The 24,165-nt window shown below is 38.5% G+C and overlaps 1 protein-coding gene across 1 annotated transcript; it reads left to right on the top strand.

Annotated features, from left to right (window-relative positions):
• Window positions 1-602: 602 nt before the first annotated feature.
• On the top strand, window positions 603-14,937 carry LOC121506872 (myosin heavy chain, fast skeletal muscle-like). The gene is made up of 41 exons (XM_041782845.1): window positions 603-727; window positions 1,008-1,043; window positions 1,185-1,396; window positions 1,522-1,665; window positions 1,748-1,904; window positions 2,092-2,119; window positions 2,236-2,329; window positions 2,428-2,520; window positions 2,607-2,670; window positions 2,749-2,847; window positions 2,937-3,040; window positions 3,203-3,341; window positions 4,462-4,580; window positions 4,679-4,828; window positions 4,922-5,092; window positions 5,190-5,496; window positions 5,587-5,657; window positions 6,103-6,190; window positions 6,620-6,737; window positions 6,819-6,942; window positions 7,069-7,205; window positions 7,853-8,108; window positions 8,204-8,446; window positions 8,540-8,716; window positions 8,800-8,945; window positions 9,035-9,125; window positions 9,347-9,736; window positions 9,827-9,953; window positions 10,093-10,211; window positions 10,294-10,490; window positions 10,622-10,805; window positions 10,882-11,047; window positions 11,283-11,407; window positions 11,537-11,845; window positions 11,928-12,131; window positions 12,213-12,338; window positions 13,200-13,370; window positions 13,501-13,605; window positions 14,306-14,401; window positions 14,574-14,705; window positions 14,828-14,937. Exons 3-41 carry the CDS (start codon window positions 1,193-1,195, stop codon window positions 14,846-14,848), a joined length of 5,796 nt encoding a protein of 1,931 aa, XP_041638779.1. The 5' UTR covers window positions 603-727; window positions 1,008-1,043; window positions 1,185-1,192; the 3' UTR covers window positions 14,849-14,937.
• The last annotated feature ends 9,228 nt before the right edge of the window (window positions 14,938-24,165 follow it).

Raw genomic sequence — 24,165 nt, forward strand, 5'->3', positions numbered from 1 at the left:
TTGTCAACAATTGTAAAAGTAAGAGCTTAGGTACTTGTGAGCTAAAGGCTATATTTGCTTTTAGTCATAATAAGACTATTTGGAAAGACCAGACATATTGAATATCACCTTTTATTGCACTTCAGTTACACCACAAGAGAATACTTTGACAGTGCCTCAGTGTCATCTTTCTTTGGAGAGAAAACACTGAAGTATAATGGATGATAATGAAATCTTTATTTAGCCTCAACACAGCCCTGTTCTCAAGGGATGTTGGAAACAATGTCACTGCCAAGAATAGTTTGATAGTGAAACAAGTGAGTGCTTGCTAAAGGACAAAAGTTATACACAAAACAATTTAAATTGTTAAATTAAATCTAAATTTTTCATTATGGCTTCATTCCTCATTTTGATTTATACTAAAGCATCCTAAAGCAGCCAAACAATATGAATGATACCAATGATTGATTAAACCCCTTTTACCAAAGTATCAGATATTTAAGCATTGAAATAAAACGTCATAGCCAGTAAGCTGAGATTTGGGAGTATTCTGTTGTTTGATTAATTTTATTTTTCAGGGTAGGATGACACCAGTTAAGGCGATGGGGTTAAGAGGCTGACATCATTCTTCAGGCAACAGCTCAGTGGCCTTAACAGGAGCTGTGCTGCATGGTGTCCAGACATTTCACTATAAAAGAAGCACTCACAGGCCTGTCAGTAGTTTTGGACTGACAGGCTGCCTACGAAGGTGAGTGCTGTCCTTTTGCATTGATTAGTTCTTTATACCGCTCTCCACATTATCATGCAAATTACATTTTTCTCTATTTCTCTATTTTTCTAAATATTAATGCAAATGACAGTCAGAATATTAATTAATATATAAATTATTAATAATGTGGAAAGCGGTGTACATGCATCATTTGTCATTTTTGCAAGATTCCAAATAAGTTGCTGATTTTAGTTCTAGTCGTAGTTGTTTGTAGTTGTATGTCCTTGAGCTTTCTGATTTGACTGTCATTTTTTTGTAGTATCCACAAAACAACTGCATCACTGACACAAAAAAGGTAATGACATTCCTGCAAGCAGTAACTGAAATCAGACAAAAAAAATTCAGTTAAAGCAGTGGTTCCTAAATTTAAAACCGTTACTTTGGAAAAAATGTTTTACATTCTTAATTTCAATTCATACGTGAACAAATTTTACAGGGGCAGCCATGAGTGGGGACGCGGAAATGGAGTGTTTTGGCAAAGCTGCCGTATACCTCCGGAAACCTGAAAGGGAGCGAATAGAGGCTCAAAACATCCCCTTTGATGCAAAAACAGCGTACTTTGTGGCAGAGCCCAAAGAGATGTATGTAAAGGGGAAACTAGTGAAGAAGGAAGGTGGCAAAGCCACTGTTGAAATCCAAACTGGGAAGGTATGTGGATGTCTGTTTTTGAGAATAATTTACTACAACAGAAACACACAAAAGAACAGACTACAGTACTTTTATAGGATTGTGCTGCAAAGTCTGATAACTACTTCTTAACTGTTTTGATTCAGAGCCTCACTGTAAAGGAGGATGAAATTTTCCCTATGAACCCTCCAAAGTTTGATAAAATAGAAGACATGGCCATGATGACCCACCTCAGTGAGCCTGCTGTGCTGTACAACCTCAAAGAGCGCTATGCAGCATGGATGATCTATGTAAGACTGATTTAAACCTTCTTTTAATATTAAGCATATATGGCAAGAATGAAGATAATACCAAATATTCCTTTTAAAACAGACCTACTCTGGGCTGTTCTGCGTGACTGTGAATCCTTACAAGTGGCTCCCCGTGTATGATGCAATGGTTGTGGCAGGATACAGAGGCAAAAAGAGGATTGAGGCCCCTCCCCACATCTTCTCTATCTCTGACAATGCCTATCAGTTCATGCTCCAAGGTACCATAAGAAGAGCCAGACTTTCAACACATTTCATCCTGTTTTGATATCTTTCATGATGTTGCCACTGGTAAAAATGCATTTTAATGAGCTTTATTATTAGATTAAACATTTAAAGTAATGCATTATACTATTAAAGATCCATTACTAAAACAACAATATGTCTTTGATTTACTCCCCACAACAGATCGTGAGAACCAGTCAATCCTGATTACGTAAGTTTGTGCTGAAAGGGTTTTACTTGGACTGATATAACCCAAACCCACCTTTTGTCAGCGCATTATGTCTTACTTGCATTAGCTTGAGTGTCACATGTTTATCTGCATTTTAGCGGAGAATCTGGTGCAGGAAAGACTGTCAACACCAAACGTGTCATCCAGTACTTTGCGACAATCGCAGTGGCTGGAGGAAAGAAAGCAGAGCCTGTTCCAGGAAAACTGCAGGTAGATAGTTATATACTGTAAAATTTATAAGATTTCTACAAAATCAAATTCCAACAGATGTCATGGGACTTTGTGTTAAGGGGTCTCTGGAAGATCAAATCATTGCAGCCAATCCCCTGCTAGAGGCTTATGGTAACGCCAAAACTGTGAGGAATGACAACTCATCCCGCTTTGTAAGTTTCAGTTCAAAAATGATACCTAACTGTGATAGTAAGTGAAAAATATTAACGACCATGCTTATACCTGCATTGTCCCACAGGGTAAATTCATTCGTATCCATTTTGGATCAACTGGAAAGTTGGCTTCAGCTGATATTGAAACATGTAAGCGTCTGCCCTTTTCTTAATCTAGAAGGTTTAAGCAACGACAACTGCGAATCATTTAACTTCTTTGTTTTACAGATCTGCTGGAGAAGTCTCGGGTGACGTTCCAGCTGTCTGCAGAGAGGAGTTACCACATCTTCTATCAGCTAACAACAGGCCACAAACCTGAGCTGATAGGTGAGCATTAGTCATATATAACTTTTTCAGAATCTTTGCATGCCTCACATGAAATACAACAGCAATAAAATACTCCAAATCATTTTCAGATGGTCTCCTCATCACCAAAAACCCATACGACTTCCCAATGATCAGTCAGGGTGAAATCAGTGTCAAGAGTATCAATGACGTTGAAGAATTCATCGCAACTGATGTGAGCTGAAAATTTCAACCAGTTAAATATACACTCTGTTCCTGTGGTGATATTAAATCTGTTGTTAACCAGCAGTGAGCAAACAAGCTTGTGGTTGTACTGAAAGACAAATATAAGAAGAGGAAAGAACAACAAATCTGTTTCTGATATTTCCCTCTGCAGACTGCTATTGACATCCTAGGTTTCACTGCCGAGGAGAAAATGTCCATTTACAAGCTGACTGGAGCTGTGATGCATCATGGGAACATGAAGTTCAAGCAGAAACAGCGTGAAGAGCAGGCTGAGCCTGATGGCACTGAGGGTAACTGCTGGAGCGAAATATCTTCATATCATGCTATTGTGCAACCAGTTTATAAGAACTTAGATACTTTAATATTTGAATACATTGATTCAGAGCATACCAACAATACTTGTTTATTCAACCATTCTTACATAACTGAGAATGATTGTGGTGTTAAATTTTCCTTTTTTCAGTCTATCCTTTACCTAATTAAGGTAACTTTAAGGACATAAAAGTATAAGCCTCTGGTTCTAGCTGTTAGACTTTTAATATGAATGTGTGAATGTTGTCTGGGCAAATACCCTTGGGAAGAAAACTTGGAACAGTTCAGTAAATGTTGCATGAAAATGTTGTCTGAATAGGACAATATGGGCTTATCTGCCAGCTTGCTGACATGCTTTTCTGGGTCTAAATGCACAGCTTAGAATGAATGCATGGATCTATGGATTGGTTTAAAGGGGACATATTATGCAAAACTCACTTTTTCAGGCTTCTCTAACACAAATTAGTGTAGCTGGCCTGTCCACAATCCCCTCAAATACCAGAAAAATCCCCCCACCCCCACCCCGTTTCAGAAAATGGGTGCTGAAACAAGCCGTTCTCAGATTTTACACCAAGTGACCTCACAGGGGCATAAGCACCCGCCCCTAGGTTTGGTTGGTCCTCCCCCACTTGGAGGAAAGTTCGGCCCTCCTCTCCTGATTGTCCTCTCAGCTACCAGCTGAGATGCTGGATATCTCAGTGGGTTACCCTGCTGACTGCGGTCTGGGAGATTGATGGGTCGAATCCCAGTCAGGTCTTAAACTTTGGATAAAATTGTCTGTAACATCAGGAGTGCTGCATCCATTTCCTGAGAGGGGTGTGGTCAGGTGCGGAGTCAGACAGCTAATTACCATTTAAACCCACAGACACAGAAACAGTTTGTTCTGAGCAGGGCTGAAATAGAGGGGGTTTTAGACATGCAAAAATCCAATACTGGAATGTTTTTTCAGCAATAAACTTCACAGGCATGTTTTGGGGATCTCTAAGAACAATATAAAATTGTCTTAAAAGGGTAAAATATGTCTCCTTTAAATCTATATCATTCAGCTATGTAAATAATTAGTGATGTTTGTTTTTGTTTTTGTTTTTTCTTAACCAGAGGCTGATAAAATTGCCTACCTCATGGGCCTCAATTCTGCTGATATGCTCAAGGCTTTATGTTACCCAAGAGTCAAGGTCGGCAACGAAATGGTGGTTAAAGGCCAAACAGTGCAACAGGTAATCTACAAAAATAGACTGGTTTATGACCATTGATTTAACAGTTAATAAAAAAAGTATAGCTTGTTTTGTGCAACCAAAATAATTTTCTTCCTTAGGTGCAAAACGCAGTGATGGCTCTCGGCAAGTCCGTCTATGACAAAATGTTCTTGTGGATGGTGTTTAGAATCAACGAGATGTTGGACACCAAGCAGCCCCGGAGCTTTTTCATTGGTGTCTTGGACATTGCTGGGTTTGAAATCTTTGATGTAAGTTAACATTACATCGCACAGTTAAAAATTTTAGTGAGTAACATCAACAAAATGAAAAGTTTTAAACTGTGTGGTCTTTCACGTCTTAAGTTCAACAGCTTGGAGCAGCTGTGCATCAACTTCACCAATGAAAAACTGCAACAGTTTTTCAACCATCACATGTTTGTGCTGGAGCAAGAGGAGTACAAGAAGGAGGGAATTGAATGGGAGTTCATTGACTTTGGTATGGATTTGGCTGCCTGCATTGAGCTGATTGAGAAGGTGAGCATTCTGTTTTTTTTTTTTCTTTTTTTTCAAACTCCAAGAACTATCTGATGACTTGAAGGTTTTTGTTGTAACAATCGTTTCATCATGACAGCCAATGGGCATCTTCTCCATCCTTGAAGAGGAGTGTATGTTCCCCAAGGCAACAGACATGACCTTCAAGAACAAACTGTATGACCAGCATCTTGGTAAAAGTGCCACCTTCCAGAAGCCCAAGCCTGCTAAAGGCAAGGCTGAGGCTCACTTTGCCCTGATACACTATGCTGGTACTGTTGATTACAACGTCATTGGCTGGCTTGATAAGAACAAAGACCCTCTGAATGATTCAGTGGTCCAGCTCTACCAGAAGTCATCAGTGAAACTGCTGAGTACCCTTTACGCAACTCATTCTTCAGGAGACGGTAGTTTTTTTTTTTTTTTTTTTTAACAATCTTTGTAATAATTATTGGTTTAAAGGTGATTGAAAGTTAATGGTAAATTTGTTTTCACAGACAGTAAAGGTGGCAAGAAAGGTGGCAAAAAGAAGGGTGGATCCTTCCAGACAGTATCAGCTCTTTTCAGGGTAAATACTTTTTCCACTGAGATTTGATCATGTTTTAAATAATGATATGGCTATAAGTTGCTGTTTCAGATAATATTTCTTAAAACAGAGGAATTAATTTAGTTGAATAAGTAATAGATTAGTTCATGTAGCAGATCTGGTTTGTTACGCGAGTGACCAAGCGTAGAGTAAGCGTCAGGCAACATGGAGGGTCAAGGTTTAGTTTCTTGGGAGAAGTAAAAGAAATTAATACATTTCCCTGATAAGTTTCAAATAATTCGTACTGTAAAATAAACTATTGCTTTTAGAAGTGAAAACCCAGTACTGATTTAATTAATTGTCTAAAATTTCTGTTTTGTTTTTTATGCTATATAATTTAAAAGACATAAAAGATGCATTCAATTTTTTTATCAGAGGGAAAATTTTGATAAAAAATTTAAACAATACATTTTCTGACTTTCAACAGGAAAACTTGGGAAAGCTGATGACTAACTTGAGAAGCACTCACCCACACTTTGTGCGCTGTCTGATTCCTAATGAAACTAAAACACCAGGTGAGTCACAAAAATAGGAATCTGACTTGCCATATTCTCTTATTCCTTTAAAAAAAGATCTGATTATGTGTTCTGATTTTGCTCAGTGGGTTGAGCTGGCATTCTGTGTACAGAGGAAATAGTCCTTGTTAAACTGGTCAAAGGTTGACTCCTGATCCTGCTGCTGTTTAATACACATCATCCCCCACTCACCCCCATCACATTTTCTGTCTTTCTATGTCTGTCCTATCAAAGGAAGGCCAAAACACAAAAAAAAATCTTAAAAGAAATTTAGATTTTAAAAGTTTTTCTTGTGTTTTCACTTCATGAGGGCATTGGCACTGAATTACTGTGTTACTGGCTTGTCTTCTCCAGATCTGTTGTATCCTGATAAACCTTTACAGTTCTTTGTCATTTTGGTCACAAAGGATGTTTTTGTAATTGTTTAAGGTCTCATGGAGAACTCCCTGGTCATCCACCAGCTGAGGTGTAATGGTGTTCTGGAAGGAATCAGGATCTGCAGGAAAGGTTTCCCCAGCAGGATCCTCTATGGGGACTTCAAGCAGAGGTACAAGAGCTGTTGTAACACCTGTTAGTTAGCATTTCTTTCTTCGGTCCAGTTTTTATCTGATTAATTAATCCATTTCAGATACAAAGTGTTGAATGCTAGTGTAATCCCTGAGGGACAATTCATTGACAACAAGAAGGCCTCCGAGAAACTCCTGGGATCCATTAGTATTGATCACTCTCAGTATAAATTTGGACACACAAAGGTAAATAAAACATACTCAGTTGAATCATTGAGTAGTATGACTGTTCCTGGATAAAAAATAAAAAACAAACAAACTGTTACTGTATAATAATGTGTGTTATAATAGTGTCTTCATATCTGTTATCAGGTGTTCTTCAAGGCTGGACTCTTGGGCTTACTGGAGGAGATGAGAGATGAGAAACTGGTTGAATTGGTGGTGAAGACTCAGGCTCTCTTTAGAGGTTACCTCATGAGGAGAGAATTTGTCAAAATGATGCAAAGAAGGTGGGTTTGGTATTTTGTAGGCCTGTAGTCAACCAAAGTAAAACTTGGTTGACTGAAATAACGACCAGGCACCAACCAGTCAACTGGTTGTTTAGGTTAAAAAACCCCACAAACAAACAAAAAGAAACAACCCTTTACTTGATCTGAGGATCAGTTTAATCCATGACAGGTTATTTAGTGCACCCCTTTGTTGGTCTAAACAATCTTAAAAATTAATGTTTTTAGCATCAACACATTGTACTAAAAAAACAATTCAGAGATGCAGAGAGATACACAGCGCGACATATTTTTTGGGCTCAAATGTAAATGTTTGATCTGAACTGAATTGTTACTTGCCCTTTGATGCAGATATCTGTTTATGGAGACAAATTAATCATAAGAATGCCATAGATAGGAGCTGGTTTATCATCAGCTTGGACAAAGTTCTGCCTGTTTGTTTTTGTAAACACGAAAACATATATTATTGTACACCAAAGTCGGCTGATATGATACTCAGCTGTAAGTCTGGATCGGATAGAGCCCATAGTCCCCCATAACAGAGAAGAGCTGGCTAGACAAGTTGGTCAAATGTATGGGTGTCTAGATATGCCAACTGATGAATCATCTTTTTGAAGAAAAAAGTAACTTTTAATGTTTTGTTTCTCCAGAGAGGCCATTTACTCCATCCAATACAACATCCGCTCATTCATGAATGTCAAAACATGGCCATGGATGAAGCTCTACTTCAAGATTAAGCCTCTGCTGAAGAGCGCAGAGGCTGAGAAAGAGATGGCACAGATGAAAGAAGACTTTGAAAAGACAAAAGAGGAGCTAGCCAAGGCTCTGGCAAAGAGAAAGGAACTGGAAGAGAAGATGGTCACTCTGATTCAAGAAAAGAATGACCTGCAGCTTCAAATTCAGTCTGTATGTGAAAAGCCTTTGGGGTTGTCTTTTTTTCCGAGATCATGGTGTTTAAATGGTTGTAAATATTCTTAAGTGTAATTTTCTATCAAATTTAGGAGGCTGAAACTCTCAGTGATGCAGAGGAAAGGTGTGAGGGGCTCATCAAAGCAAAAATCCAGCTTGAGGCCAAAGTCAAAGAGACAGCTGAAAGACTGGAGGATGAGGAGGAAATAAATGCTGAGCTGACAGCAAAGAAGAGGAAGCTGGAGGACGAGTGCTCTGAGTTGAAGAGAGACATCGATGACTTGGAGCTCACCTTGGCAAAAGTGGAAAAGGAGAAACATGCCACTGAGAACAAGGTTCACATCTCTCTGTTTTTGCATTCTTAATCTGCACTAGTAAGGAAATAGTCGTGATTGAAATTAAACAGTTATATTATTTAAACTATCCAGGTTAAAAACCTGTTGGAAGAAATGACATCTCAAGATGAGACCATTGCTAAGTTGACCAAGGAGAAAAAAGCCCTCCAAGAATCCCATCAGCAGATCCTTGATGATCTCCAGGCAGAGGAAGACAAAGTCAACACTCTGACAAAGGCTAAAGTCAAGCTGGAGCAACAAGTGGATGATGTGAGCTGCTGCTTTTTTAACTAACTCCTTCAGTGTTTACCTTTACTTTTTGGTACTTATGAAAATGTATGTGAATGTAATAGATTGAGGGTTCCTTGGAGCAAGAGAGGAAACTCCGAATGGACCTTGAGCGTTCTAAAAGAAAGCTTGAGGGAGATCTGAAACTGGCCCATGAAACCATAATGGACCTGGAGAATGACAAACAGCAATCTGAGGAGAAAATAAAGAAGTATGTAATAATAAAAACTTAATTTGTGTCTTAAACAATTCCAAAATGTCACTGTAAATCTAACATTTTTAACTATTTTGTTACCAAAGGAGGGACTTTGAGATAAGTCAGCTTCTCAACAGGATTGAAGATGAACAGGCAGTTGATGCTCAACTTCAAAAGAAAATCAAGGAACTACAGGTAAAGTGTAAAAATGTGTGAAGGCATTTTGTGGGGATGTATAGAAGGTGACTTTTATCTTGATCTTGGAAATGACAAGATTCATTTAGATTATTATGAATCACCTATTTAAAACATGTATGATGTGAAAAGGAAAAAAATGATTTCTGAAAGTGAAAAAGTCTTAGATAAAGCTTAGCATGTTTATTTGAGCTTGGCTGTATTTTATATTTGCATCACAGGCTCGTATTGAGGAGCTGGAGGAAGAGATTGAGGCTGAGCGTGCTGCTCGAGCCAAAGTAGAGAAGCAGAGATCTGATCTCTCCAGGGAACTTGAAGAGATCAGCGAGAGGCTTGAAGAAGCTGGCGGGGCAACATCTGTTCAGATTGAGATGAACAAGAAGCGCGAGGCCGAGTTTCAGAAGCTGCGACGTGACCTCGAAGAGTCCACCCTGCAGCATGAAGCCACTGCAGCAGCCCTCCGCAAGAAGCAGGCCGACAGCGTGGCAGAGCTGGGAGAACAGATTGATAGTCTTCAGAGAGTCAAACAGAAGCTGGAGAAAGAGAAGAGCGAATACAAGATGGAGATTGATGACCTCACAAGCAATATGGAGGCCATAGCTAAATCAAAAGTAATTTTTTAATTTACTTTAGTTTTGAAAAATAGTAGCTATCACAAATAATGTTTTTACATTGGAAACATGCTGTTGGTTTTTCCATAGGCTAACATGGAGAAAACATGCCGTGCTCTTGAGGATCAACTTAGTGAACTTAAGACTAAGAATGACGAGCATGTGCGTCAGTTAAATGACCTTAATCTTCAAAAATCAAGGCTGTCCACTGAAAGTGGTATGTGTAAAAACCTGAGATGAGAATGTTAAAAACATTAACAAAACATCATAAAGATCTATGTAAAAAAACTTAAAGAGGTGTGTCAGTACAGATCCTAATTCCAGACATCGTGTAATTCCTCTATGTTTCCAATCAGGTGAATACAGTCGTCAGCTAGAGGAAAAGGAGTCAGTTGTTACACAGCTATCAAGAGGAAAACTGGCTTTTGTCCACCAAATTGAGGAACTCAAAAGGCAGCTAGAGGAGGAGGTTAAGGTACAGCAGTTATTATAAATCTATGATTTATAATAAAACAGAGAAGACTATTTCACCACATTATGTATGATATCATGGACAGGCCAAGAATGCCCTGGCCCATGCTGTTCAGTCGGCTCGTCATGACTGCGATCTACTAAGAGAGCAGTATGAGGAGGAGCAAGAGGCTAAAGCTGAGCTGCAACGTGCAATGTCTAAGGCTAACAGCGAGGTGGCCCAGTGGAGAACCAAATATGAGACTGATGCTATTCAGCGCACTGAGGAGCTGGAAGAAGCAAAGTAATGAACTTTAAGACTACTCTTTACCACTTAGAAGTAGTAAAAAATTGAAATTGCTCTGTTTTTTCCTTATGGATCATTACAGTCATTATTAAACCTGTTTATTTCATATTTACTACATTTTCTATCAGGAAAAAGCTTGCCCAGCGTCTTCAGGATGCAGAGGAATCTACTGAAGCTGTGAATGCAAAATGTGCCTCTCTGGAAAAGACCAAACAGAGATTGCAGGGTGAGGTGGAGGACATGATGATCGATGTGGAGAGAGCCAATGCTCTGGCTGCTAGTCTCGACAGAAAGCAAAGAAACTTTGACAAGGTTAGATGTCCATGCCACAGACAACAGTTGTTGTGTGAGTTGACAGAAAACACTGATTCGTTTTTAAAATATTCAGGTTCTTGCAGAGTGGAAACAGAAGTATGAGGAGAGCCAGGCAGAGCTGGAGGGAGCTCAAAAAGAGGCTCGTGCTTTAAGCACAGAAATGTTTAAACTGAAAAACTCTTATGAGGAAACTCTGGACCACCTGGAAAATCTGAAGAGAGAGAACAAGAACCTGCAACGTAAGAAAAGAAATTAAGTTTGTGATAAGTCATTTAAAAATGTGTTATGGACTAAATTTTGCTTAAGTATATTTATTTAGAAATGTAACATTAATATTCAATTTGTAAATATTGAACATAAAATACCAAGGTTAAGGCCTTATTGGCTCACATTTTACCAGAAACATAAATTGATGAAGTACTCTAGGCACAACAAATTTGAATTTATTGTTTAATTTATTTTTTTTCTGAACAGAGGAAGTCACTGATTTGACTGAGCAAATTGGTGAAACTGGAAAAATAATTCATGAACTGGAAAAGGGGAAGAAGGCAGCTGAGATTGAGAAAGCAGAAATCCAGACAGCTTTAGAGGAGGCAGAGGTAATAAGTGTGACTAATGCAGAGAAAAATCTTGCAAGAAACACTGAACCTGAGATTTAGGATCTTAATCGCTAACTTACCATCATTCATATACTTTTTGCCAAAGATGTCCAATGTTTCACTCGACAGGCTACACTGGAGCATGAAGAAACTAAGATAATCCGTCTTCAACTGGAGCTCACCCAGGTGAAAAATGAGATTGACAGGAAAATCGCTGAGAAGGATGAGGAGATTGATCAGATCAAGAGGAACAGCCAGAGAGTGATTGACACCATGCAAAGCACTTTGGATGCTGAGATCAGGAGCAGAAATGAAGCCCTGAGAATCAAGAAGAAGATGGAGGGAGACCTCAATGAGATGGAGATTCAGCTGAGCCACGCCAACCGGCAGGCAGCTGAAGCCCAGAAACAGCTGAGGAATGTGCAGGCACAGCTGAAGGTCAGAATGCACCACAATTATGTACTAAAACAGTCAAATAGACTCAAAATGCTCAGTGGAATGTGGTTTGCCTTCAATTCAGGATGCCCAACTGCATCTTGATGAAGCTATCAGAGGCCAGGCAGACTTGAAGGAGCAGGTCGCCATGGTGGAGCGCAGGAACACCCTGATGCTGGCTGAGATCGAGGAGCTGAGAGCTGCTCTGGAGCAGACTGACAGGAGCCGCAAAATAGCTGAACAGGAGCTGGTGGATGCCAGCGAGCGTGTGACGCTGCTGCACTCTCAGGTAATGCCAGATTCAAATGATTTAAAAAACAACAAAACAACTGAAAACAACAGTGAGTAATTCATGGTCTTCTTGGTTTAGAACACCAGCCTCATCAACACCAAGAAGAAGCTGGAATCCGATCTCATCCAGATCCAGGGTGAAGTGGAAGATGCTGTCCAGGAAGCAAGAAATGCTGAAGAAAAGGCTAAAAAGGCCATCACAGATGTGAGCCCTGGTTTAGTATTTTTATATATGCTGCGAAAAGATCCTGATTTAAACCAAGAAAGATGATAACTGGAGTTCGTGGTCACCTGTTTATGACATGTCAGTGCTAGCTTTGGAGCAGCAGTTACTTATTTGAATTTGTATAATTATGGAATAAAATTAATAGCAAACAAAGACATAAATGGTTAAGCAGAACTGCTTATTGAAGGTATACCTTACGTTAGATGAGGAGTTGCACACTGTTCTTGTTTTTCTGATATCTCACCCATGCTAAAGAAACACTCCGCATTTAACAGCTACTTATCAGTGTTCTCATGATCACAGAGTCAAGGTGGAGCTAACATATCATACACTGACATCAGGTAACTGATGTCTCCTTATTATAAAAAGAAGGCAATTATAAATAATCAATAATATAGTACTGTTTTTATATATTTTCCTTTCTTGATTCCAGAACTTTAAATTGAGTTGATCAGAGATTATTTCTTCTCCACAAAGCTTCCAGCATTCCCGTCTTCTGTGTAATGCCACTAAATATCCCAGACAACTTTTGATCTTTATTTATTTATTTTTTTCAAGTTTATTTTTGGGACTTTTTTGCCTTTATTTTAGATAGGACAGCTGAAGAGAGACAGGAAGTATGGGGAAAGAGAGTGGGGGTGGTGGGGGGGTATGCACCAAACATGCATTTAAATATGACTAGGAATTGAGCCTACATCCAGTTTGTTGAGGACTACCCACTGAGCCAAACCGGAGCCCAACTTCTGAACTTTGATTTAGCCACCTTTTTTGAACACACACAATTTTGAAAGTCTCAAATGAATCACGCTTTTGGCCTCCTTACAACTGCTCAATGTTTAGGCTGCCATGATGGCAGAGGAGCTGAAGAAGGAGCAGGACACCAGCGCTCATTTGGAGAGGATGAAGAAGAACATGGAGCTGACTGTGAAGGACCTGCAGCACCGCCTTGATGAAGCTGAGAATCTGGCCATGAAGGGGGGCAAGAAGCAGATCCAGAAACTGGAGGCTAGGGTAAATTTTCAACAAAAAATCTTTTATTAATATATTATTATCATTATTATTATTATCTTTTTTTCATTATTTATCTTTCCAAACATATCCATTGGTGTCAAAATAAAATCTCCACTGCTTACTGTTAAAGGTCCGTGAGCTTGAGGCTGAGTTTGATGCTGAGCAGAGACGTGGAGCTGAAGCCATGAAAGGTGTCCGCAAATATGAACGTAAAGTGAAGGAGCTGACCTACCAGGTACAGAAAACTGCAACTCACGTCATGAACTGTCTATGCTTGATTTTTATCAAGCAGTAAAACTACTGCCTTAAATTACATTTTACATTTGTGGAGCCTTTTGATAAGCTCAGCTGTGAAACAAACTGCATGTAGAATATATTTCAGACCCCTAGATGGCATGAATCTCCATCATTTGTCTGAAGCTCCAGCAGTGCTTGGAATCCTGAAGTGATAGAGAGTCGACAGGAGCTAAGAATAGACATGTAACTGTATAGATGCAGCTACAAATACATACAGTTATGTGCTTATATTAGTGTGACTGCATGTGTGAAATTCATAGATATGATTCACAGGTTTTCACTATGAAAAACTGTAGAGAGGGGGAACTCACTCATACACACTCTGGTCTCATGGGCAGCTTATTTTAGAAAGATGGCAGAGTTTTCATTGCGCTAACTGAGGAGTCTCCTCAAGAAAAAAAAAATGAAAATAGTCCTGCTATGGCACCTTATTTCATGTCTTATAAACTTGCTGCCTTGTCTGATTGTAATTGTCCTTCTCAGTATTCCTGTGGCAGCTTCACTTTGCTTTTAATGTATGTGTGGCTGTTGTGGGTGCTATCGAGTGGATTTTGAAGCACATCAAACACAATGGAGTGGCGATGTTCGATTTAGTGTGGGTCTCAAACAAACTATACTGTATACTGTACCGCCTCTAGACCGAGGAGGACAAGAAGAATATCAACCGCCTTCAGGATCTGGTGGACAAGCTGCAGCTGAAAGTGAAATCCTACAAGAGGCAGGCTGAGGACGCTGTGAGTGTGAAGTATTCAACACATGCAGTGCAAATATGCGTCACAGCAGTAGCACCTTTTTAAACAGGAGGACTGACAGCTTGATGCTGCATGATTTATTGACTGCTCATCATATACAATCAATGAGATGAATAAAAGTATCTAACTGTGAATATAAATGTGCTATTCCCAGGAGGAGCAGGCCAACACTCACCTGACCAGGTACAGGAAGGTGACTCACGAGATGGAGGAAGCTCAGGAGCGTGCTGACATTGCTGAGTCTCAGGTCAACAAACTGAGGGCCAAAAGCCGTGAAATCATCAGGGTATGACTATTTTGATTCAGTTTTTTTCCATGATCAAAATCATCTTTCTGCACAAAATGTTAGTATCTTGATCTAACAACTTGTCTTTTAACTTCTCTCTGTCATTTTTGTCTGATTCAAAGGTGAAAGAGACAAGTGAATGAGCATCAGTCATCAGAAGACACAGTGCAAGAAATCATACAATATGATGTTTTTGTCTGATGTGTCTAGTGTGTAACTAGTAATAAATCTGCAAGAAATCAAATCCCAGTCTTTTCCCCTTAATTTTCCAAATTATCTAATTAAACTGGTAGAGGAAGGTGATTATACACGCAAATCAAACATTGCATATTAAAAAAAATGAGTTTAAAGTTTATTTTTTTAATAATATAAACGTGCTTTATTAGGAAAAACAAAATTACATGTCATTTTGTCCAGATATTTCAGTATCCATATGCACTCCCAATTGTTCTTAGATCTTTTTCTTAGCTATGAGCCAATCCTAGGTAAGAAAACTTTGGTGAATGTTGGAAACATAAGGGGGTTTAAAGAACAGATATCTTATGAGAGTGGTTGGTGAATGAAGCCCACTGAGTCTAAGCTATGTATATCGTGTCTGAGGCTTAACGCTATAGCTTCATCACTTTAAAAAAATCTGGTCTCCAACTGCTGCCTGTAATCACATTGAAGTTCTTTAGGTTATGATAACTGCAAATCTTCACCTTGTGGTGATAATGTTACTGACAGTCTTCTGACCTTACAGTTTTTTTATGTGCTTCAACATATGTCTCACCCTGTCAAGTAGTGGTCCTGTGATGAAAATAGACCCCATTAGAGAACTGTTACACACGACAACACTCACTCCCCCAAAAACAGTGAGCAGTAATTCCTCTGCAGGTAACTAATGGTACTGAACTTCGTAGGCAGCATGGACAACAAACTTTAAAGGGAACAATGTTCTCAAAGCACTCATCGATATGAAAATAAAACCATAGAATTTATTAAAAAAAATACTGCCCCAGGATGATGCAAGTTTTCATCAAGTGCTGGTGTTTTGAGTGAAATGTTTGGAATTAATCAACAGTCAAACATTGCTTTCTTTAAGACTCAAATGCAATTTTTCTGACTCCCATTCCCTGAATACACAAACTTTAATCAGAATAAAGTTACATTCATAACATTCATTATTAAGACACAAATATATTAACATAAAATAAGTAGTAATCAGGAAGAGAAAATACAAATGCTTTTAGACAGAAAGGGGAAGCATGATCAAGATATTACCATACCTGCAGGCTACCAGAGTTACCACTGAATGTTCATAATATATTTTCAAAGATTGATTTCACATCAAGGTTCACAGCAGGCTGATCATCTCAGTCATGTAGTTATGCTAAGGTTTAAATATTTCCTACTCTTGAAATACATTTGTACATCAGGAAACATTTTATCAAGCACATGTTGACTGCAATAATATCATCAACATGGCAGCTTGTCATCAAATACAGTATGTAGTTCTTCCAAAACCTACTTCTTATAGTTTTGTCAAATTTGTCCCTGTGGGGTGTTCATAGCCCATCAGTTATGTTCCCACGCTCCATGTGCAGAGGCTGTTGTTCTCAGTGCGAGCAGTCTGGGTTTCAGGGAGTTGGGTTTATTGCCAAGTAGGTTTATAGATTAGCCTTTTTTGTAAAAGGCAATTCAATTTTCTTATAGAATTTCTCTGTATTATTTTTGCAGTGGTAGCCACATGATAATCTCATCTGGTTGTACTGGGGGATGGTTGCCAATTTGAAAAATTAACTTTTTGTGTTTTTGCACTGATGCATTTCAGATTTTTCAGTTTTTAGAAATAATTCATCAGCTAAAAAAGAAAAAAACTCTTTTTGTACAGGTCAGTCCAGGGTTGGCCCAAACTTTTTTTCCACTTAGGGCCACATACAGATAATCATAAGGATGATGGGGCTACTTTCATGTACCTCACCTTTATTTAGTTAGTAAATGCAGTCCTATACAGGTAAAGATTTGCCTAGTATTTGGATATGCTTGTATGGCTTGTAAATGGCTGGCAAATAGTCAGTCATTGCAGGGATTTTAAAGAGGGCAATCAGATTTCAGGGTAGCCCTTGTTGGCCCTGGCTATCACTGGCTCTGCCGTGGTCAGAATGAGAATGACGCTCCATGTGCCAGAGAATTTACAGTATTGTCTCAGCTTAAGTCGTAGCACTGCCTGGTGCTGAAACTGACATGTAACACTAATCCAAATAAATACCATCTTCACAAACTGTAATTTTCTGTGTGTTTTTATTTACAGTCAAGTATAGTTTTGTGTTACCTTCCCAAATGACACCCCCCCCCCCAGGTAACACTAAACCATACTTCTCTGTCAATAATTACAGTCAAGCACAAGCTTCATGTTCTAATAGTGGGCGTTTTTCATTTATGTTCTAGGGCCAAATAAAATGGGCCAAGGGCTACATTTGGCCCTGGGGCCAATGTTTGGACACACCCAGCTCAGTCAGACAGCATGTGTTTATAATTGCTCAAAACATTTATTGCACCAGCAGAACATGTTTGTGTTTGGCTTATAGGCTCCCATCTCATTTCTCGGTGCAGGCTTATTTTACATGCACAGTTTGAGGAATGATGGGGTAGTATCTTAACGCCCCCTGTCAAGCCTACAGGTGGATGCTGGTGGGGTTGAAATCAAGAGCACAGTACTGTTTCAAGGCACAAAGACAGAGCAGAGCGAAAAACCTAAGGTCATGCAGCTTAAATAGATCGAAAGAATGCATCCAAGGTGATTGGATAATGATGCATGTCAAATGTGAAATCGGTGCAGCTCAAATTGGCAAGAATCACTCTATTTATGTGTTGTTATTTCCAAGAAAATTGTAGTCAATTTACAGGTTTAGTCTTAGTGTTAATGCTGCCAGTCAATGAAAAATACTTAGTGGGATTAATTGCAGGCTTGTGATAACTTATTCTTGATTGATTGTATTGATAATGTGAAGATTGCACTACAGATAGACCTGATGCATTACCCTATTTCTAAATGCTTATTCCTAAAATTCACATTATAATTTATTTCATTCTTCCCCTTGTAAAAGTAATTCATATCATATATCAATCTTTAATCTCTATTATTCTATCCTGAATGGTGTTCATGGTGCTCTCTAATGGATAAAATGTTGGAATTAATTGCCTTGTACATCTTCAGAAACACTATTTAGGACGTACTGATTTGAACACTTTAATTTTTTATTATAATATTATATCTCTCTCTATGTATTATGGCTATAATACTATATATTCTGTTTGACCGATTTGTGCTTTAGTCTAAATTAATGCATTCGTTTATTCTAAGCATGACTTGATCAATTAGTTATGTCTAAACTGTATCCAAGACTCCTAGTATTTGAAGGATGTGAGTCACAGTTGTCCTTTTGTCAAGCAGGAGACAGCCAAGGAGCAAGTGTTTCATATCAAAGGTTATTCACAGTAAGACTTGTGGTCGTGACAAATGGCTGAGCCCTGAGAGCATTGCTGAGGAGACAGCTATATTTGTATTTCTACCAAATAAGCACAGCCAGAAGCACAAGAGATCAAGTTTCACATTTTTATTGAATATATAGTCCTATTTTGTCTGGTGTGAAGTCCTCAGTATTTATCTTCTAATGCCCTCACCCATCTTTGCCAGTTCAGTGTCATCTTTCAACAAGGAAAGAATGCAAACTACTACACTTCATATAACATGATCCCCTCCTTGTTCCGTATGGGGAACAAACCCTTGACTTAAGGGAAGGTCAAGCTACATGCCCGGCCTTGTCTTCACATCATCTGTCAGGGTGTGCAGTACAACAGGACCATTTAAAGAAAGGGTTTAAAAATACATCTGCACCCTCGAGACAACACCAGTGCCTGTCTAGAAAAACCTGGAGACACAAATCTAGTCACCTGTTCACCAAAGATTCCTCATTGGACAATAGTGCAATGAATGTCAGTAATAGAATTTACTGTGACAGATAAAACAAGTCACATTATGAGAGAAGACACATACATTGCCATAAAGTCTACCAGCAGAGTCACGAGAGCCCTCAATGCAGGTGATAAAGAAAGGTCACAAACATCAAACATGAGCGTTCAGACCTTTGGATAAAGCTGTCTGTCATGTTTAAACCTTTGACTTTTAACAGCACAGAGAGGGAAATTAGAGGGTCATGGTCTGAGCCCTCTCACTGACTGGTGGCACTGTCAGAAATGTAGAGCTGTAATCTTATACAGCATGTTAGAGAGGTGAAAGTGATGCCAAAATATCTCAAAACTTGTTTGAATTCAGAACAGATAAGAAAGTTTAGTAGTTTGAAGTGAATTATAGGGAGAAAAAGTCTTTAGAATACCCTTTTTTATTTATATATCTTTATTTTAAATATCTGTAGAGCAGTAACAGTAGTACAGATTTTTGTGTAACAAAATATAATGCATCGTTTTAGAAATCCAACCACAAAACAGAACAGACTAATGAAAAAAGCACAACATAAGAAACATAAAACAATTAAATACCCACCTCCCAGTCCAGGTACTCAGGGTTGATATAGACTACACAGGGATCTTAATAATCAGACCTATAGGTCTGATTGTTGGTATCCACCCCTCTCCCCCTCCCTTTTTTAAAATGATATTGCTAATATTATAATAATATTGCATTTTTTATGAATAATAGACATCCCACATGCTGATAACTCAAGGTTCAAGGTGCACCTTGTTATCCCTGTGAAGGACAATTTGCTTTGCAGTCAGCAGTCAAACATACAGTGCTTAGAATATATCTACCCCCTTGGATGGTTTACCTTTTTATTAATCTAATAAATCAGTCATGGTCACATAATTGTCATGACCACAAATTCTCTGTTGGATTGAAGTCTGGGCTTTGACTCGGCCACTTCAGAACACTCACCTTGTTGTCTCCAAACCATTTCTTTGTAGCTTTAACTAGATGCTTCGGGTCATTGTCTTGTTGGAAATAAATCTTCTTACAAGCTATAGTTGCCTATATTTTTCCCATTCATTTTACTCTCTACCTTTACAAGCCTTCTAGGTCTGGCTGCCAAGAAGCATCTCCACAGCATGATGCTGCCACCACTGTGCCTCACAGTGGGGATGGTGTGTTTGTGGCAATGTGCAGTGTTTGGTGTCCACCAGACATGCTGTCTTGTTTGATGGCCAAAAGGCACCATTTTGGTCTCTTAAGACCAAAGAGCTTTCTTCCTCTTCACCATGAAATCTGCCGAATGCAAACTCTAGTCCAAATTTAATCTGAGTTTTCTTCAAAAGAAGTTTTCTCTTTGCCACTCTCCCATAAAGCTTTGACTCATGAAAACCTGGGCAACAGTTGTTGTATCCAGAGTCTCTCTCATCTCAGATACTGAAGCTTGTAACTCCTTCAGAGTAGTCATGGGTGTCTTGTTTGCCTCTCTGACTAATCTCCTTCTTGCACATCACTCAGTTTGTGAGTACGGCCTGATCTAGGCAGATTTAAATGTGTGCCATATTCCCTCTATTTCCTGATAATGGATTTAACTGAACCCTGGGGGGTGTTCAGTGCCTTGGAAATTTTTTTGTTTCCAGCCCCTGACTTATACTTTTCAATAACCTTTTCTCTGAGTTGCTTGGAGTGTTCTTTCGTCCTCATGGTGTAATGGTAGCCAGGAATGCTAATTAACCAGTAACTGGACCCTTCAGAAACACGTGTCTTTACAAGTGCACTACAATTGCTTGAGATACATTTACTGCACTCAGGTGATCCCTATTTCACTAGTTTTACTTTTTTGTCTAAAATGCCAAATTATATTGACCTGATTGATTTATAAATCAATAGAAGGGTTAAACATTGAAGCGATGAAGACTTTATATAGTTACTGCACATCCAGACCAATCATAAATACAACATAAAAATGCAAGAAAATAGAAGTTCAGTGAGACAGTGTGCTATCAGGTAAAATAAAACAATAAAAATATTGTAAGAAGTAACACTAATTAATGGTTTAAAAAGCCAATGGCAGGAGGGGAAAATATAGTTTTTTTTACAGTTTTATTTCTGCATGCTGGCAGGCTAAATCTTTGTCAAGACGATCGACTGGGCCTTCTTGAGAGTTCTAACTTAGTACAAAGCTAATTAAGGATCAAACCTGAGATTTTTCCTTACACTCTTACAGTGCCTTGCAGTCTGTTCCAGTTTTTAATACTGGTATCAAATGATAAAGGGAAATGTCAAAAACCAACACAATAAAACAAGAACAAACCATCTTCATAAATGTATTATCAACATTAAATTCCCCAGTTTTCTTAAGTGCATACATTGATGTGCTTCCTCCAACTGGGACTCAAAAGTAAGTTAGTAACTATGAAAGTTTTTACATTTTTAATCACAAACGTTTGCGTGACACCTGGTTCAACTCAGCATGCTTTGTAATTCTAATAAATTATTAAAATTAAGCAAAGTCACAAAAGAAGTTGACTAAGTACACTTTACATATAGAGCAAATAAGAACACTGACCCTTGAAATATTCTTCCTATATTATTTACAGAGACCAAACTTTATCCACAATGAGAAAGCACTCAGCTACAGTGGTAAATTGTCTTTTTACCTTAAAGGTCACATATTTGACCCCTTTAAGAAAAGTTTATATTGGTCTTAGAGGTCCCCAAAATATGCCTGTGAAGTTTGTTGCTGAAAAAACACTCCAGTATTGGATTTTGCATGTCTAAAAACCCCTCAGCCCTGTTCAGAACAAGCCATTTCTGTGACTTAAAATGTTAATGAGTAGTCTTACTCCGCCCTTGACTACACCCCTGGATTTGGCTTAATGGATGTGGCTCTCCTGAGAGGAGGATCAGGAGAGCAGGGTGTAACTTTCTTCCAAGTGGGTAGGGCCAACTGAACGTGGGGGCGGGACTAACTCCCTATATGACATCATGAGGGGAAAATCTGAGAATGGCTTGTTTCAGCACACATTTTCTGAAAGGTGGAGAAAGAGAGGCAGTGAGGGAATGGATTTTTTGATTCTTGGGGGGATTGTGGACAGGCCAAGGGCACATATTTTTGCAAGAAAAGCCTGAAAAAGTTTATTTTGCATGATACGTGACCTTTAAATTCTTTATGTTAATGACTGAAGTATAAATTACAAACTATTATGAGACAACACAATTAATAAGCCATTCACACTAATAGTTCTCAACTGGTCTAGCCTCAGGACCACCCCCACTGCCTCCTTAATAAGAAAAAATTTTTAAAAATCTGAAAAATTTCAACCCCTCAAATTCATTCCATGAAAAATGTTGCAGTTTGGACCAATGATGGACAAAATGTGTGACTGAGCTAAGAGACAGGACAAAACCAACATAATTTATTGATTTTTTTTTAAACCTTTATTAAACTCTTGAAAAGTTTTCCATCATGTACAATTAGGCAGAGACACAAAAATGCACATTTTAAACAAACCATAAACGGCTGATATTGATAACGCCTAGTTGCACAGTTATACAGTTATACAGAGTTGTGGTTAGGTTCATCCTGAATTGACCAAGAGAAAATGTGTCAATCTTGATACTATGATGTAAATTATTCCACTTACATAAATGCATTAATCCTATACCTATTAATTACATGAACATTTGTTAATAATATTGCAACCAAAAGGCACTCATTTTCATGGTTAAAGATAAATGAATATATGTCCACTTTGGGCTTCTGTACATCTTAGAGTTGATGCTTTTTTTCAGGCCCACATTTGCTGCTCATACGAAACATCCCTGCAACGCACGTGCATGTTCATACAATCCTAAACTATTATTATAAGATCCTGTAAGGAACTTTAGTTCTGAATAGGTTTTGTCTACAAAGCAGTATCTTCTTTCTTCTGTTGATCCTGTCTAGTACATGTCTAAGTTGTGTTTTGGGAAAAAAATTATCTTGCCGTCTTCTTGCAGTCAAAAAATCACTCTTTGTGAATATATACTCTCCTCAGGGTCGCAAAGTCAGACACCTACCTGCACCTACACCTGCAAGTGTTTGCAGCCAGTGAAAAATTCTATATAGAAATAACCAATCATGTTCTTGTTGTCTCATTAGATTTTGTAGATCATTAGAGGTATCATCATTTATATCAGCATGTTTCATAGCCATTCAAAAACTCCTCAAAATCATACTGACAGCAGAACATAAACAGTCCACTCATTCTCCCTATGGTGTGAATGAAACAGATGGTGTCCTCTGATAGATTTGTTTACATCCTCTCTGTGTGTATACACTGTTGACGTATTCTGAAACATAATAAGCTGAGAAGTGTGACTTGTGTTGCATGAGTAACCAAGTCTTTGGACATGAATTTGATCAAAAAGGATCAACGTGAACCTTTATTATTGCCCTTTTTAAAATATTCTCTGTCCCTCCAGAGGCCCCTCTGGTGTGAAGATGCTCATAATATCAGATTACACAGTCATTCCTCAGAAAGCTGGAGCCTTTTGACCTCTACTGGACCAAGTCAGACGACCCCTTTTAGGATGCACACGTCTGTCATCAGTCTGAGCTCGAGGATTATCACACCCTCGTCAACCACAGCAAAAGTCAGACATGTTCTTGTCGACCGCTAAATATTTGTCATTCATGGGAGAGTTGTGGGTTGTGACAACCAATTAAAGGTCAGAAAAAGTGAAAACCAAGCTCTATACTGTGTTAGAGCACTGACAGTAAGATTAATAGAAACCTGACACTGTTACCACTCCACACAGCTCTATTAAAGTCATACAGTCTAATACCAGAGGAGGCGACTTAGCAGCAGATCCTCTCACTTTTAATCTAATGAAGTGCAAATGACTGATCGTTTTTCAGCTTGGGACTTTGCTTATTTTGTTTTTTTCTTTTAAAGGAACCCAATAACAGTACACTTCATGGACATTTTTGCCGGCAAATACCATTAAAGTGAAACAGTTGAGATATATCCAAAAATAACTGTGTGGCACCTGGAATATAAATGGGCAAATCTCATTTCATTACAGGACCTAAAGGACAGGTCAAAGATTAAACAACTAGAATGAATGACCCAGAATTAGAAGAATGCAGACTTGCTAGACACAAATATGTACAGAAATAGAGCAGGGATCCTTGGAATCATTACTTGTCTGTATAATCAGACCAAAATTATACAGCAGTAATTGCAAAAATTCTTTGGGATAATATATCACTGATGTCTCTACATAGGACTAGCTTTCTTTGACATAGTCAAGAGTCAATTCTGTCCCATAAAAGAAAAGTGTTTGGGATTTAGAGAAGGCATTTAAATGTGTATGTCTTCATGTAAGCTAATCACAAAGTATTCAGACCCCCTTCACTTTTTTCAGTTTTGTTTTGTTGCAGCCTGATGGCTACTGTCAAAAAACCAAAATAATTTTTATTTTCATTAATCTACACTCAGTAAGTCA

The sequence above is a fragment of the Cheilinus undulatus genome, linkage group 3 (genome assembly GCF_018320785.1).
Source record: "Cheilinus undulatus linkage group 3, ASM1832078v1, whole genome shotgun sequence".
NCBI classification, from domain to species: domain Eukaryota; kingdom Metazoa; phylum Chordata; class Actinopteri; order Labriformes; family Labridae; genus Cheilinus; species Cheilinus undulatus.